This window comes from Gastrolobium bilobum, unplaced genomic scaffold (genome assembly GCF_033153095.1).
Source record: "Gastrolobium bilobum isolate Gb01-03AN ecotype WA unplaced genomic scaffold, APGP_CSIRO_Gbil_v1 utg12574, whole genome shotgun sequence".
Classification (NCBI taxonomy): Eukaryota; Viridiplantae; Streptophyta; class Magnoliopsida; order Fabales; family Fabaceae; genus Gastrolobium; species Gastrolobium bilobum.
Genome location: NW_026898098.1, coordinates 246,790 through 263,328, shown reverse-complemented (window position 1 = coordinate 263,328; position 16,539 = coordinate 246,790). Strand labels below are relative to the sequence as shown.

Sequence of the window (16,539 nt, the reverse complement as noted above, 5' to 3'; positions counted from 1 at the left end):
AACTATTCCCCACCCCAACCCTATTTTGAACCATTTATAGTTTCTTTTGGTACCTAATTGACTTCATTTTCATGACTTAAGCATGTTCAACCTTATCCCAGGGATTTTACACAAATTATTTCTATTCATGTAATTCCAACATACATTACATACAAGATTGTTCCATCCTCAATATTTACAACAAAACAACCTTCAGGTACACATCAAAACATGTTTTCATGCCATAATTTATACATATTCCTTTCTAGGCATTTACATCAATATTTCCTAACATGTTATACAATCACCGAAGGCTCTTCTAAAGCAAAAGTATGTCTCCCATCATTTGAATTATCCTCTAAGTCATGCATGTTTCTTCCCTCTGTAAGACTCTGATGCATTATTTATAGAACCTAAAATGATATGCCCCAAAAGGGGGTGAGAATTGAATCTTAGTAAACCTTGAGTCCTTGTAGATTTTTGCATTCTTAGGTTCACTACCCTTCTTATAAGTGTCATACATACATGACATAACACATATCATATAAAATTGTAAACAATAGAGCCATTCAGTGTCATACCACATGAAATGCTCGTATGGAACTTCCCAGGACCAACCCCTGTAAGCAAAATCTCGTAGGACGCCCATACATCATATTGAAACTCCCCAGGGCTATAAGGAAAATCCCGTAGGACGTTCAATACATCATATTGGAACTTCCCAGGGCCAACTCCTATAAGAGAAATCTCGTAGGACGTCCTATATTTCATATTCTCTAGCTAGTGAACCTCCTCAAATATTGTCAATCAATACTGTGGCTACTTAATCAAGCATATAATATTTAGTATACCAATTTACAATAATCCATATACTAACCATACCATTGCAATCCATTCATAGTTGTTTTCATCACAACAACAAACAGTCCATATGAGCATATGTTATACCATTTTCTACCCAACAAATGATTCTAGTACTTTCACACACTCTTATGATTCCATTTCCAAGCTCCTTTGATCAACCAATCAAAGAGAACTATGTCAATACCAAGAAAATCTCACAAAACCTTACTTAAATACAAACCACCAAACCTCTAAAACAACTAATAAACCATGGAAAAACTTGAATCCTCACCTTATTCATCCTTAAAGGTGATTTATGATGGATTGTGAAGCTTTTCAAGACAAATCCCAATTTTTCCAATCCTCCCCAAAACACATACAAGCTTGGAGAGAAGAGATGAGGGTTTGGGTTTGGCTTAAGGTTGTGCTAGTGATGATTTCATGAAGTTTTCATGGGTTAAAGCATAATATTTGAGATCACCCATAGATGGCTATCGGTTCACGAAGAAGGAGAAGAAAGAAGGAAGATGGATAGTTCTAGAGAAAGAGATATAACGTGCAAAGAAAATAGAGAAGAGAAAAGTGCTAATTTTTACTAAATACAATTTTCCAAAAATTCCCACTATGTCCCTTTCTCAATAACCACACATTATTGGCTTTAAAGGAAAAACTTGTGGTCATGGAATTTTACTAATTTAGGGAGTAAGTCAAATGTGAGAAATTTAATTTTAATTCCCTCATGATTTTTTTGCCTATTTATAATCTAGTCACTTAACTTTGATTAATTGCAATTTGACCCCTAGAGAGATATTGATCAATTTTTATTTTACCTTTTTTAACCTTCTAATAACCCTTCTAAATTACCAATATTAGACCTTATTAGGGTTGTTGAACTTAGCCTCTTCAAACCATCTTATCCTCAAAGTACGACCTTAAGATTAACTTCTTATTAGAACAAAAAGTGCATTAAATAAGACTAATCTCCTTTTAAGGGTAGAGGTACATCCTCTGACCCCAAATTTTTTTACCAAAGATTAACTATTGTCAGGGATCGAATCCTCAAACAAGTTGATCCTTGAAGCACAACTTGCCACTTGTGCCACCCAAGAGGATAAAAAAAAGTCATTCTTCAAAATATCAAATGCAGGTATTTAAAAATTAAAAGGATGCTTTACTACACTAGATCATATGATCAAAACTTTTATTTTTGACATGGACATGGCAATTAGGGCTGGCAAAATGGGTTCGGCTCAGCGGGCCAACCCTCTCCACCAGCCAAATAGGGTGGGGCGGACTGAGTTTTACAATCCATCTATGTGGGTCAGTGTAAATAGGCTCGGGTTAGCGGGCCAACCCGCCAAACGGGGCGGGACGAGCTGAGTTGTTCAGCCCACTTTCAAAAGCGGGGGCGGGACGGACTGACTCATTTTTTAGCTGGTTGATGGCGGGGCGGGGCGCCCACTTTGCCATCTTTATTGACAATACATTAAATCTCTTGCGGTGGTGATCTGGACTAGTTTATTGGCCCTAATTCTCTCAATCTCTTTCTACTTCACTCAACACCATCCTCATGTATGCCACTATGTGTACTACACCCACGTCACCTATAGAAACTTTCCATTACTTGCAACCATCTTCTATGTATCCATGTCACCATTTATATAAGATTCTTCCACACATAAGGAGGGGGACTCAATGAATCATTTACATGATCTCTCTCAATTATATATGTCGGGCCTATCTCTTAGTGTCTCACAACACTTTGTTCACTAGCATAGGAATCCCTGTCTTCCTCATACCAATGATCCTAAATTGTGTTCGATATATACAAATATCGATCACTTCCAAATAGGGTGGACATATCTTGTTTAACTAGACTGAACATATGGCTTTTGTCATGTGAGAACTATTGAAATAGTGGTTGGTTTTTCAATTAGCATTTTCACATGTTTGTACTATTGAAATTGCAAAAAATGCTATCATGTGTGGAGAAATTTTTTGAAACATCTACAAACTATTGCAATAACCTCTAGCCTATAAATAGAGGCATTCTCTGTTGTTCTTTGCATCCTAAGCTCAAAGAAGAAAAACATATCAAGCGTCTTCTTTGTGTTTTCTAATAGTAAGGTGTATTCTTCTATCTCAAGAAAGAGTATTATCATTTGTTTCCTTACATATAAAAAGATGTTGTAATTTCTTTTGTTCATCGGATGCTTTTGCTACTCATGCTTGAGATTTTTTCCATATTAATTTTGGGTTTCCTACATTGAATTTTGGAAAAAAATATTTACCCAATCACTGGAGATAAAATTATCTCTAATAAACCTAAAATGACATCATTTTTTTTGAGGTTATAAAATTTTAAAATTATAATTATAATAATTAATATAATCATGAAATAAATTAGAATTACAAAAATACTTTTTTTCCAATCTGAATACGACATTATTTTGGATTCATCAAAAATAACTTATCTTGAAGAAATACTTTTCCCTGGAATTTTTGTGTCTGTTACTGTTTTCTCTTAACTCTAATTTAATTATATGATACCTAACAGTTTTCCTACCGAGCATTCAGTCCAATTATGTTATCTTCAAATCACTTTTGACTAATGTATGGAATTGTTAATTAAATACTAACAAAATAATATAGAGTAATAAATTGTGGTCTGCTATTTAGGTTATTAAAATTAATGATAATTCAATAACAAATTCAGCTTATTTTAATGATCAAAATTTTAAAAGCGTTCATGTATAAATTTTGTGGCAAGATTGAAGTCTTTTGAGAGCTTTTATTGTTGTAAAATATGCTATCTTAACGTAGTTTTTCGTATATTTTGGGCAAGAGAAAATAATGCACATGCAAAAATTCAAGCACTCAAGATATAAAGGTACTCCAAGATTTTAGGGGTTTTTCTGTAATAAATTGATTGGGTAAGAAATAGGTCCAGAACAAAAAGTTTTGTGGCATGATAAAGACATATGTCATACAAGCGTTAACAAACAAAAACAACGTGCATAAAAATGCTAACGATTTCGTTCGTATTGTAAAGTTTAATTTATGGAAAAAATGTTTATTCTTTTAAATGACAGAATTTATATTTTTTTATTCTTACAAAGAGATGAGATCTATATCTTAATTTTTTTTTATTAATTCTCTCTCCTACTTTATTTATCTCTTTCTCTATTTTAAAATGACAAAATTTTATATCTTTTAAAATGACACATACTTTTTTCTTAATTTATATAATTGAAAGTTAAACAAATAAGCTCATTATCATGCTTTTAAAATGTTCTAACTAACTACGGTGGAGTTAAACTATTGTAATTGGGATACTCAAAACAAAAAGAACATTAGAAATGAAAAGTTCAAGATTTATGTTTCAAAGAAAATATATACAAAATTAAACTAGAGCGTAATATCTCGCAGGAACAGGGTACTTAAACTAGATCGTATGTTGTTTGACACATGTTATAAATTGGAAATCATTGACCACAACCACAAAGATAACAGGAAATTAGGATCTTCATTTGAAGTCGGATATGAAAAATACATATTTTGCGATAATGACTTAGTAATTGGTATGACTTGGTATTTATGGAACCTAACTGATACTACGGCATCGTTTTGCAGGTTTTTCCTTTTCAACTTTCCTTGTGTTTCATTCCGAACTTCCATGACATAAACAAACCAATTGAATAAGCCAACGTGTTCCTTTTCCTTCTTCATCTCTCTCTCTCTCTCTCTCTCTCTTCGAATAGCAAAGTTTGAATACCATACAATGATACAAGTGTACGTTCCCACCTTCTCTTCCGGACCCAGAATCACTTCCCCTTTCTCTCTCTTCCTTATCAGCAGCTACCAGCCTACCACTTAACCAAACAAACCCTCTCTTTGCTCAATTTCTTCCATTTTTTATTTTTAGATATTTTTCGGAGATTTTTCCCCCCCCTTAGCAGATGGTCTAACACGATACCCATCTGTTCAATTTTGATTCTTTTTCAGGTTTTGGTACCTGGGCTGGTGAAAAGAATGGATTTTGAGAGAAAGATTGTTTTGGGTTTTGTTTGAGAATGAATTTTTGCTATGATATGGAAGGTGGGGTTTTGGATTTATGTTCATTGCCTCCAACCATTGTCATCGAATGCCGATTCATGCTGCGGTCGGCATTCGACTGGTTCATCATTGATTCTGAAGCTTTCTCCGAGGCTTGTTGTTCATTAATCCCAATTGGAGTTGACCAGCAACGCCTATAACCCCACGTTATTTGAATAACAAAGAAAAACCAAACCCTCGAAAAGAAAAAAAAGCAAATCCTTGGTTCTTGTTTGTCAGCTCCAGAATGGATTCTGGTGCTGCATTGGCATTTCCTGTGAACAATGGATACAGGGAAACTCATGATTTTGAGGAGGACTTTGTTGAGAAAGATCCTACCGGCCGGTATCTTCGGGTATGATAGTTTTATGCAATCTTAATTGTATGTTTTTGATTCAATTTACTAAAGGCTAAGTGGTTGTCTAATGTATTGTATGTGATATCGTGTTGAGTTTTGAAGTTGAAACTATAATCTCGTGGCCTTTTGATGAAATGAGCAAACTTGAGCTATAACACATTTCCAATGTCTTCTGCATTACATCAATGTTACGTGGGAGCTCCCAATCCATTATTTCTTGGTGTGTTTATGCTAGTTGGCATCTGGACAAAAGTTATCGATGTTGGTTAGCTATGTTATTGTTCTGCAACTCATTGATTTTAACAAGAGGTAGATAAATTGAACTGGTTTTAATATCTTCATGTTTATAGAAACTGTATCTGAAATGCATCATCTCCTTCGTTTTTGTTTTTATTTTCTATATAACATCATCTCTCCTTCATCTCGTAGCTTACTTGATAACCTACGTTTGTGGTAATTATATTATTCTGCCTGTAAGAATTATCTTGATACAGCTGTGAGATGTTGATTGACCAACTATGTTCAACTTTTACTTCATAAACCACACGTGTTATTGATTATCATTTTTAATGGGCAATCATAAAACTCCTATCTCATGCACAAGATTTAGATAATCCTTGTTGTGGAGAAATTCCTTTTGTTCCTTTTTTTTTTTTTTGGAATGACGGAGAAGTTCCTTTTGCTAAAAGCATAGCTATGGATAGATATAGAAGTTACAATCTGCTCCCGTTGGCCCTGGGAATTTCTTTACTTCTATTCTATGATTCAACAGTTATTCTTTCAATTTTATTTTTTAACTCTTTACTTTTTCTTTTTCCACAGTATAATGAGATCTTGGGCAAGGGTGCTTTCAAGACTGTGTATGATTCTGATACTTAAATCTATTTTTTTAAAGAAAATCCCCCCTCCCAAATCTCTATTCAGTATATTTTGTGCATAGTCTTCTAGTTTTATATCTTGGTTTTTTTTTTTGAGTCCTTTGACCGCCAATCCCAACTAGTTTGGGATAAAGGTGATGTTGATGTTAATGTTGGTGGAGTCTTTTAGTTTTATTCAGAATTTTACTCGCTCTATTCCATTAAATATTTCTTTAAGGAAACTAATATCCAATAAGATATAAAGATTCTTGTGGTTGTAAGAGCAGGCAGATTAATCCATTTCTCTGTCTCTCTTGCTGGCAGTTATAGGGGCTTTGATGAAATTGATGGAATAGAAGTTGCTTGGAACCAAGTCCGGATTGATGAACTCTTGCAGTCGGTAGATGATCTTGCAAAATTGTATTCTGAAGTTCATCTATTGAAGTCTCTGAAACATGAAAATATCATAAAGTTCTTTAATTCCTGGATTGATGATAAGAAGAAAACTGTTAACATTATTACTGAGCTATTCACATCTGGAAATTTAAGGCAGTATGTCCTCTTGAATCTTTTCCACTGTCCTCCCTTTCGTTTGTGCAGATTGGCTGTCATATACAAATATGAAATTATTGTATTCCTTTGGCTAACAGATATCGTAAGAAGCATAGATATGTTGACATGAAAGCCATAAAAGGTTGGGCTAGACAAATTCTTCAAGGCTTAGTATATCTTCACAGTCACAAGCCACCTATTATTCACAGAGACTTGAAATGCGACAACATCTTTGTAAATGGAAACCATGGAGAAGTTAAGATAGGAGACCTTGGTTTGGCAATTGTCATGCAGCAACCAACTGCTCGAAGTGTTATTGGTAACATAGCATTCCTTGAAAGTAATGTTTTCATCATTCTAACACTATATGGAGCACTTAACTCTGCTTTTTTTGTCATTTTTCTATTGTAAAAGGAACACCTGAGTTTATGGCTCCAGAACTATATGAAGAGGAATACAACGAACTTGTTGACGTCTATTCTTTTGGGATGTGCATGTTGGAGATGGTTACTTTTGAGTACCCATACAGTGAATGCAAAAATCCAGCCCAAATCTATAAGAAAGTTACCTCTGTAAGTATAGAAACAATTGGTTTTGATTGCATGCTTATTATTTGAACTACTGTACTCATATTTATTCTATATTCTGATTCATTTTATTGCAGGGCATCGAACCTGCATCCCTTAAGAGGGTGAGTGATCCCCAAATTAAGGAGTTTATCAAGAAATGTCTTGTTCCAGCATCTGAAAGATTGTCTGCAAAGGAGCTTCTTAAAGACCCATTTCTGCAAGTTGAGTGTGCGAAGGATCCAATACTTGATCCCTTACAGTTACCTAGTAAATCTCTAAAAGCTATAAATCCGTCCAAGTCTGGTCATCTATCTATGGACCTAGATGCTGACTACAAACAGATCTCTATGAGTACTTATGCCCAAAGCAGCCAGGGAAGTCCACATTGTCTATCTCTTGAAGTTCAAAGGACGTATAAGAACAATGAGTTTAGGTTGAAAGGCATAAAAAATGATGATAACTCAATACCATTGATCTTGCGTATTGCTGATTTATGTGGTGAATATAGCTCTTTTCTTCCTCCTCCACATTTTTTCTGCTCTTTTCTCTTTTTTTTATGGGAAGGGGTTGGAGTTTGGGAAGTGGTGAATAACATCTGAACTAGTTTTGACATGCCTCCATGTTGCTTTTCATCTTCTACGCGGGCCAATAATATAGTGCTTCTGATATTTGCAGGTCGTGTAAGGAATATACATTTTCTCTTTTACCTTGAGACGGATACTGCAGTCTCTGTTGCCTCAGAGATGGTTGAAAATTTGGAGCTGGCAGATCATGATGTAGCCTTCATAGCTGAGCTTATTGATTACTTGATAATGAAACTTCTACCTGGGTGGAAGCCATCATCTGATTATGCGTCAAGTGGAGGATTAAGTCCGTGTGGTGGTTCTCCAACACTTGGAGATGGCCAAACCTTAATGCCAAGTCCATGGGGTTCTGTCCTAACTAGTGTTCCCTCTGAATTAGCTTATGATCAAGATAACTTCTCTGCGCTTGATACTACTCAAAGAGAAGGTTTTGCAGGAGCTGAAGTGAGCTGCATGTTTAACATTGCTGATAATGATATTTTTGAGGGTGAGTATAGTTCTTCTCCTAGTTTGTCTAGCTTGGAAGATCAATATTCACAAGCATCTGCAGTTTCTGAGATAGTTGTTGAAGATGCTTGCATGAAAAATGACAACCGCCTTGATTTCGATGTTGATGTGAGCTATAAAGGACTGAGTTGGTCCGCCTCAGAACTGGAGCTTGGGGATGCATATTTTGAAGACTTTAAATTGCGGACTACAGACTGCAGTGCTGGAGAAGGCATTGTGATAAATGAATTCTCAAAGAACTCACATTCTACAGACCGAGACTTTTTTGGAACATCTAACGTTATCAGCTTGACAAGCAGTTGTTCTTCTCTATCATTAGCTGACAAAGATATTGATCTTGAACTTAAGCTTGAACTAGATGCAATTGAGTCACAGTATCGGCAATGGTTTCAAGAACTTTCTAGAATGAAGTTCGAGGCCTTGGAAGCTACCAGAAAGAGATGGACAGCCAAGAAGAAACTTGTTTTTCATTGATTTTGAGCTTGTTTGTTTCCTACTTTTTGCCCGTGTCCAAGTTGTTTCATTGTTGTAAAGTTTGTTGATATTAAATTTGATTCATGTACTGGATGCGGCTCTTTTTAGCGGAAGCCAGTATCCTTGCTATAATCTTTTTTAAATGCTTCGGAAATCATTTCATTTGCATTACATACGAAAATGTGTTTTCCTGGAATCTTAGCTTCCATATAATCCCAATTGGAAACAGCCTGAAAAGCTTCTGTATCTTTAGCTGATGGAAAAATTGCAAGAGTATGAAGTCAATCAAGCCATTGGTGCTTTCACTTCTGATTCAAGCACAAGTAAAATATTGTTGCCCGTTTCATCAGCTGATCGAGTCTGAAATTCTGTGTAAGCAGCTTTATCATGATGGCATCTTGGGCATGGCACTTCAAGAAAAGGGAAGGAGTGAAAAAAGGAAATGACGATAAAGAAATAAGAGAGAAGCAAGAAATGATCTTTTTTAAGAATGGGGGATTGCTAATCATTATTACTGTGGGAGGTACTAGTCTCTAATTCATGATTATTTCCCAGTCAAGCAAACAACTATATTTTCCAATGAGGTCAAAGAAGACCTATTAATTCAAAATTCAAAGAATGAAAATGTTCTCAAATTTCGAAACAACTAAAATCCCGAAAATGGAAAAGAAAATCACAATGTCCTTGATGAACTGTCATACAATTGGATCGTAACATAAGCATAATAATAATTGGATTCTGTGTGGCAGAGGCAGCAATGGTGTCAAATTCCAGAACTTACACTTTTGAGCAGGTGGCTAAGCACAACCACAAAAAGGATTGTTGGATTATTGTCCATGGATAGGTCTGTTTTTTATACTCTCTCTATAATGGTCTTGCTTTAGTTGATCTTTTCAGTTTCTGTGGATGAATCTGATTGCTAAATGGCTTATTCAATTGCATTTGAAGGAGACTAAGAAATTATTCCGGGTGCATCCAAAATTTTCCTGTTCATGGATTTAAAGGGGCCTGATTTGGGATAGTATATATATTTAAGAAACATATGCATAAACCCTTATGGAAAAAACTTCTGCCCTGCCTGGCCACTTGGGCTTATCAATAGAGTATACTTGTTAAATCTCCAATGGAGTATATTAAGCTTATGAATTTTTATTGTATGTAAGAACAAGTGTGCATAAATCCATTGTTGATTTTTCATCAAAATCGACTTCGGATTTAACAGCATTATTAATTGAATTGAATGATTTGTTAAAAGAATTATAATTGAACTGCAGAACAAAATTATCAACTCTGCAGTATAAAGCCAACGTTTGTATAGGAAACCAACACGGCTCTACAAAAAACCAAGGAAATTACCTTATCCTGGAAACCAGGTCTGAAAGTCATTTCTGAAAGTGACAGCCACACTTCTGTCTACTTGGTATGCTTAATCGGTACCCGAAGGCAAGTAGACAAAATTATCGAACCTCCTTTTAAGTGGAATAACAAGAAGAGGTGATTACTGAATTGTGCAGGGTTAAGTGAATGAGAGTTGTAGCATTATGAGTACTCTAGTAGATATTATGTATTGTAAAATCACAGAGACAGTTGTCAAACTGGTGGCGAATTGATTATATTCATTCTTTCAAGAGTTACAAAATGTGAACAATTGGAGAATACTATCTATAAAATCAAGTGGATGGAAATATTTATGGCTTCATCTACTACCACCCCATCATCTTCAAGTGCTCAGGATCTAAATACCTCTAACACTACTCATCACTCTTCTCTTGCTGTTTCTAACATAAAAAACTATGTTGCTGAAACTCTTGATTTAAATAATATGGTTCTTCCGGATGTCCTCATTCATTCCTGTCCTTAAAGCCTACAGTATCTTCAATTATATTGAAGACTCTGCTACACCACTACCTGCAACTATTCAGGATGGTACTGGTTCTTCCTTTACCATTTACCAGAAACATAATCTGAACCATTCATGTGAACGGCAGCCATATCATTGTTTCCATGCTTTTTATCCAGACCAATACCATCTTAATTCCTAGAAAGGGATATGAATTCATCAATGGTTAATCTAGGTAACTTTAGGGGCTGCAACGTTAACAATTTTCCCAAAGCCACAAAAAATTCAACGACGATATTGAACAGCACCCCGATCCACCACTCCCACTAAGTCGGTTTCCTGGTGGTGCAGCTCTTTGGCACGTGCAGGCTCTGAAACTTTGGTTCCTTTGGAACAGTTAAAGCCTTTGGTTCCTTTGGAACAGTTAAAGCCCTCCTCCGTCCTCGCGAACAAGGCCTGGAAGAGGAATCGGCATTGCTTGTAGGTGAAGAAGCATCATTTTTTCTTGTCTTTGCTGCTTCCTTTGGCTTCACAATGTCTGACGGTTTTTCAATAATAACATTGAGTTTAGAAGCTGTTGCAAGGAGAACTTTTTCTTTATTCCTCGAAAGAGCACTGTCAATATATACTTTTATTGTTAAATTCCAAATTTATTATAACCAAAGATACTCAATGAATGTGACAAACTGATTATTACTTACCTTCCAGGCCTTACTACTTTACGTTGCATCATTACAGATTTTCTTTTGAAATTGTCATCCAGATCAATGGGTTTCTGAAGTTTAGGACCAGGATTTCTGTGAGGTGCCTTCTTGTCATTTTGAATGCACCCCTACAAAACGTTTAGGGAAGTTTCAGCCCTTGTCTTTAGAAACTCATTAAGCGGTAATATTTCAGGTGATGGTATCTTCTATGCATGAACTTACAGATTGATTTTCTTGTGTTGTTTGGTTTGATCTCTCATCGCAGCTGCTATAATTATCAATATCTTGTTCACTTCGTGAGGGACAAGTTTCATTTTTCTGAAAGGAAAAGAAAAGAGAAATTTTTTAGATAATCAATGCTAAGGACATGTGTGCACAGATTGAGGTTCATAATGAAACTCACTCTGTTTAGGTTTACATTCTGATGTTTCCCAATTGCCTTGCCACCTTTGGCTGAGGGTGAGGGAATTTTTTTATCCAAATTCGCTTCTTTAAGAATTCCCCTTTCCTGCAACATTAAAAAATAACATGAATCATACACTTGATTAGTAAAACTTCTTTCTAAATTAATAAACCAACTAAAACAGAATCCATTACTTACATCAGTTCTCAGCTTAAAAGGCTTAGGATTTGTGGGCTTTAATTTTCTATACTGTACAACTTGAGAACCGGTAGAGGTCAATGTGGATTTCTGTTTCAAGGTCATAACGCTTAAAGGTTAAAGTCAAATCATTTCATTGAAGCAAGTGGGATTGAAAATAACATCAATGGGATTCTAAACTATACCAAACCTTGTGTGTTTTCCTCGAATCTTCATGCTTGCTGCTATGAATTGCCTTTTTCGGGTCACCATCATTGGTACTCATCGCTCTGCAGCCACAAAGAATTCATTGATTAAATGAAGTTTAAGAAACACAAGAAAGCCGGAATAGAACACATTTTGAGACAAATCAAATTCCTTACATGTTCTCATCAGGGGCTGTAGCATTTTCCTTGTCATCGTTCACTGTGAGTTCGCTCTCATTTTCTTTATCAGCAGCTGAAGCCACAGAATTATCTCCATCCTTTCTCTTTTTGGCTTCCTGAACTTTTCCAGTCTCTGAAACCGGGTTCTTTCTCTCTTCATTTTCACCCCCTTTAGTAGTCTTGTTCTCTTCTTCGTTCAAACTTGATAGCGAGGTAATGCCATCTCTAGAAGCTTCTGACAAAGCTAGAACTGAACTCTCTCCTCTTGTTTGTTCTTGGGATTCTTCATCTCCCAGAGACAGTTCACTACCACCTCCCGAAGTTCCTGATTCAGGGCATCTTTCTAGAGAGTCACCCCTTGATTTTTCATCCATCATCTCCTTGTTACTAGAGTCATTTTCACGAGGCACAGTAACCTGGCGTTTCTGCATGCCTTTAACCTTCCTCTCCTTCAAACATCTCAGATTGTTAGTTTCTTGTTCCTTGCGATTATTAGAATACAATGAATCAAACACACGGCTTTTAACCTCTCGTCCCCTGAATTGTTTTCTAGAGGCAGCCACTGGCAATGGGTTGTTACATCCTTCTCCATTCTTCTTCCCTCCACTGAGTTCAAGCTTGTTCATTGCCGAACACAATGTTTTCATGGCTGTATTCAATTCAACAGAACTCTTGGTCTTTACCACCTTCTTTGGCGAGTGAAAAACTAGAGCCTTCGCTATCACTCTGCTCTTAGGCGCAACAACAGTCATTGCTTTCTTGCTCTGAACACTTCTAAATTGTTCCAGTTTGGAAACCTTGTTTTGATTCCTTGGGGTAGTCAAAGCCTTGGCCACAGAAGGTGGTTGCTTCACCTTAGCATTTGGGGTTGCTGCAGCAAACTTAGAAAGAGGTTTAACTTTCACATTGTTGTCATTCATCTTGTGTGACAACGAGGAAATCAAAGGCATTCTTGACACCCTTGACTTTGCTGGAGCTGTAAGGGGACACTTCAAATTTGCACTGACAAACAACAAAATTGAGTAATCACTTTACTTTTAAATTAATAATTAAAAAAAAAAGTATACTCACTGACTAGACTATAGTGTTATTGGTTGGTTACCTTGCTTCTCTTCTATTTAATGCCTTTCTGAGGCGTACATTGGGACTTCTGGCTGCCATAACCTGAAAATCCAATACCCATTTTTCATCACATTCATTTCCATACTGATTAGTTCTTACTGAAACCAAGTTGAAGAAAACTAGAGCTAACCCGAAGAACGAAATTCTTGTAAATTGCTTCAGAGTCCAACTCTTGTTCATGTTTTTGGTCACATCCTATGGTTACGTAATTAATAGTTGATTAGCATATAATATAATATAATATAATGAAGCTGAGAATAAGTACAAAACAGTGAGAAAGAAGAGATCTCAAGTTTGTAAACTAATAAAATAAACTAAACTAAACCGATTAGTTTAGAATTATGAAAAAATTACCAAAGCGCAAGCAGAACCAGTGGCGGTCATCGTCGGAGCGGCGAACATCAGGTGCGGTGAAGTCCACGAACTTGGGCGCTTCAATCTTCTCATAGAAGTCATCGTCTATTTCCTCTTCTTCAATGATTGGCAAACATCGAGTAGTTTCCGCCATAACACAAGAGGAGGGAGTAGTAGTGACAGACACAGACACAGCGGTTTTGTATTAAGGTTGTCTTGTAATAATGTAAGAAGGCTTCGGCTTCTTTCCAGACATTTTTAAATTCCGTAGTAACTAGCCGTTACGATTCAGACAGGCTGGTAAGAGAGAAAAAACGGCATGGAAAAGGGGTCCTTTGGTAATTGCACTCCCCACGAATGGAATTTGGATTCAGATATGGCCCAACCCACTTAGTTGTCAAGCCCAATCCTAATCCTAGCCCATTTGTTTAGTTTTGTCGTGGCGTGCGGGATGAAGTTGATGAATTTCTGCCCCTCAAACTCAAAGAAGCATCTATGCAAGAACAAGGTAATTTAATTTAATATATATATATTCCAAAAGAAATGCGAGGCCAAATGAAAGTAAGCTCTGGAACTTGTCAATACTGGTCAACATTCAACAGTGACTACGGAGTCCAGAATCAAAGCATGGGAAACTTCTCTGGTAATTCAGTCATATTTTAAAAAATGATATCGTTTTATTTAAAATGACATAAAGTTATATAATTTAAAATAATAAATATTATTTCCTAAATTTTTTTCATATGTTTGTATTTCTGTGAAATTTTTGTTGTTGAAATGTTTAATCTTAAAATGATTATTCTCATTATCGCTTCATTATAAATTAATGCCAACAATGTTTTTTCTTGATTTGATTTTGATTCGATCATAACAAAGTGATTGTAGGAGGTGGTAAGAAAAATATATATAACTTAACCCTATTTTTTTATATTAAAATTAAGGAGGGAGATATAATTACAACTTTTTGTCCACATTTTTGTTATTGTAGGATCTAATTAAATCAATAGTTATAAAACAACATCAAATAAGAGCCGCTAATTTAATTTTGATCTAACAATAACATAATGATCGTAAAAGATTATAAGATAAAAAATATTATAAGTACAACGTAGCTCAGAATTATGAGTTATTTATGGTGTGTTTAAAACTTCAAAAACTAAATATTTAAGTGCACTAGTATCAGTTTTTGTGGTTTAAAAAATTTATTTCAAAATAATGATTTTCATCTACTTTTTTATATACTCTCTCTTGTCTATTAAATTAAGATTCTTTTAATGTAGTATATTAAATTAAAAAACTTGTTTAAAAACAAATTTCAACTAAATTAAACTTAAGTTGAAAATAATTACAAATAATATTAAAATTTATATTATTAATTTATCTTAAACAATTTTAAATTAAGTATATCATAATTCTGAAACTGTCAATATAATCACAATTTCCATTAGATCAAGTCTTATATAAAGATAATATGTTATGTGAGAATATCGATCCCCTATAGTTGGTAACGTGTGTTATGGCTAAAGCACTAATCTTACTTGCGTGCGTGGTCCATGATTCATCATCAAACCATATTCAACCTTCCACAAATTTTTAAGGTTAGGTACATTAGCACTTAAATTTACAGTCTTACCAAGGAGTCAATATCCTCCGTATGGCTTAGAATGAAGTGGAGATGGAAAGTGAGAATAAACAATTCGTTAGCTTAAGACTTTGAATCCAAAATCTTGCATAAACTACAAGGGTGGAATAAGAAGATGAAATAGAAGAGAAGAAATAAACATCATGGATTTCCTTTATTCGGACCTTTGCATATTTGATTAAGTCAGGGTCTTAAGCCCGTGAACTACACGTACGTTGACGTAAAAAAGTTAATATTTTTAAATTGACGAGTTTGGTCCATTTTATTTTTATCTGTCTCGCATCACAACATAGTCGTCCTCAACAACAGGAAGATTTCGATGGGTGAATATCACAAAAATCGGAGAATCGAGTTAAGTTCCATTTAACTTTTGAAAATTTATTTGACTTCCTTCATTTTTATTTTCTCTCCATTTTTAAATAGATATCACTTTATAATATTTCATTTTGTTTAAACTGTTTGCTATTTAAAAAAAATTAACAAAGTATTATTATTATTGTTTTTTTAAAAAAAAGTTTATCACGGTGACTTTGAGCATGTTTGACGTATTTTTTTATAATTAAAAACTAGTTAAAAAAAACTTAAATATTAAAGTTAAGAGCTATTTAATAATTGTATAAAATTATTCTTAGGATTTTGAAGAGAGGGAGATGAAATGATTTGTTGTTGAGATAAATGATTAGGGTAAATAATAATATTTATAAATAAAAGTTTAGAATAATGGTTTAATTAAAAAGTAAATATGAGAATTCTAAAAAGTTGGCATACATCTTAAACAAGTTATTTTTAGGAGTTTGAAGCTTTTAGCTTTTTTTCTTGGCTTTTTCACCCTTTTACCCCTTATTAATTAATTAATAACCATTTTGCCCCTGATTCGAAACTATTTATCAATCTGCCCCTCTTTAGTCGACTACCTTGCATTTTTAATCGACTAAATGGCCAAAACAGACAAAAAATGGCTGCTGGGAGATTTAGTCGACTAAATCTCCCTATTTAGTCGACTAAATCTTCATATTTTACAAAAAAAAAATAAGTCAGTATGATTTTAATCGATTAAGTAGAGAGATTTGGTCGATTAAATCTCCCAACAACG

General features: G+C 34.8%; 2 protein-coding genes across 4 annotated transcripts; one reads left to right on the top strand and one right to left on the bottom strand.

Moving 5' to 3' along the window:
* The first annotated feature begins 4,578 nt into the window (after positions 1 to 4,578).
* Positions 4,579 to 9,904, top strand: LOC133312820 (probable serine/threonine-protein kinase WNK10). 3 transcript variants are annotated; one of them, XM_061514090.1, is made up of 8 exons: positions 4,579 to 5,272; positions 6,098 to 6,135; positions 6,457 to 6,684; positions 6,783 to 7,003; positions 7,099 to 7,256; positions 7,349 to 7,751; positions 7,929 to 9,341; positions 9,568 to 9,904. In XM_061514090.1, exons 1-7 carry the CDS (start codon positions 5,165 to 5,167, stop codon positions 8,816 to 8,818), a joined length of 2,046 nt encoding a protein of 681 aa, XP_061370074.1. In that variant the 5' UTR covers positions 4,579 to 5,164; the 3' UTR covers positions 8,819 to 9,341; positions 9,568 to 9,904. The 3 variants fall into 3 exon arrangements, with proteins under 3 accessions (XP_061370074.1, XP_061370075.1, XP_061370073.1); XM_061514091.1 differs by lacking the exon at positions 6,098 to 6,135; XM_061514089.1 differs by lacking the exon at positions 4,579 to 5,272 and having other exon boundaries at positions 5,833 to 6,135.
* Positions 9,905 to 10,984: 1,080 nt separating this feature from the next.
* Positions 10,985 to 13,958, bottom strand: LOC133312855 (uncharacterized). Its single transcript, XM_061514131.1, has 10 exons — positions 13,805 to 13,958; positions 13,581 to 13,645; positions 13,431 to 13,492; positions 12,326 to 13,330; positions 12,154 to 12,232; positions 11,964 to 12,053; positions 11,766 to 11,870; positions 11,585 to 11,680; positions 11,360 to 11,490; positions 10,985 to 11,273 (listed from the first exon to the last, which is right to left on the bottom strand). Exons 1-10 carry the CDS (start codon positions 13,956 to 13,958, stop codon positions 10,985 to 10,987), a joined length of 2,076 nt encoding a protein of 691 aa, XP_061370115.1.
* Positions 13,959 to 16,539: the final 2,581 nt, after the last annotated feature.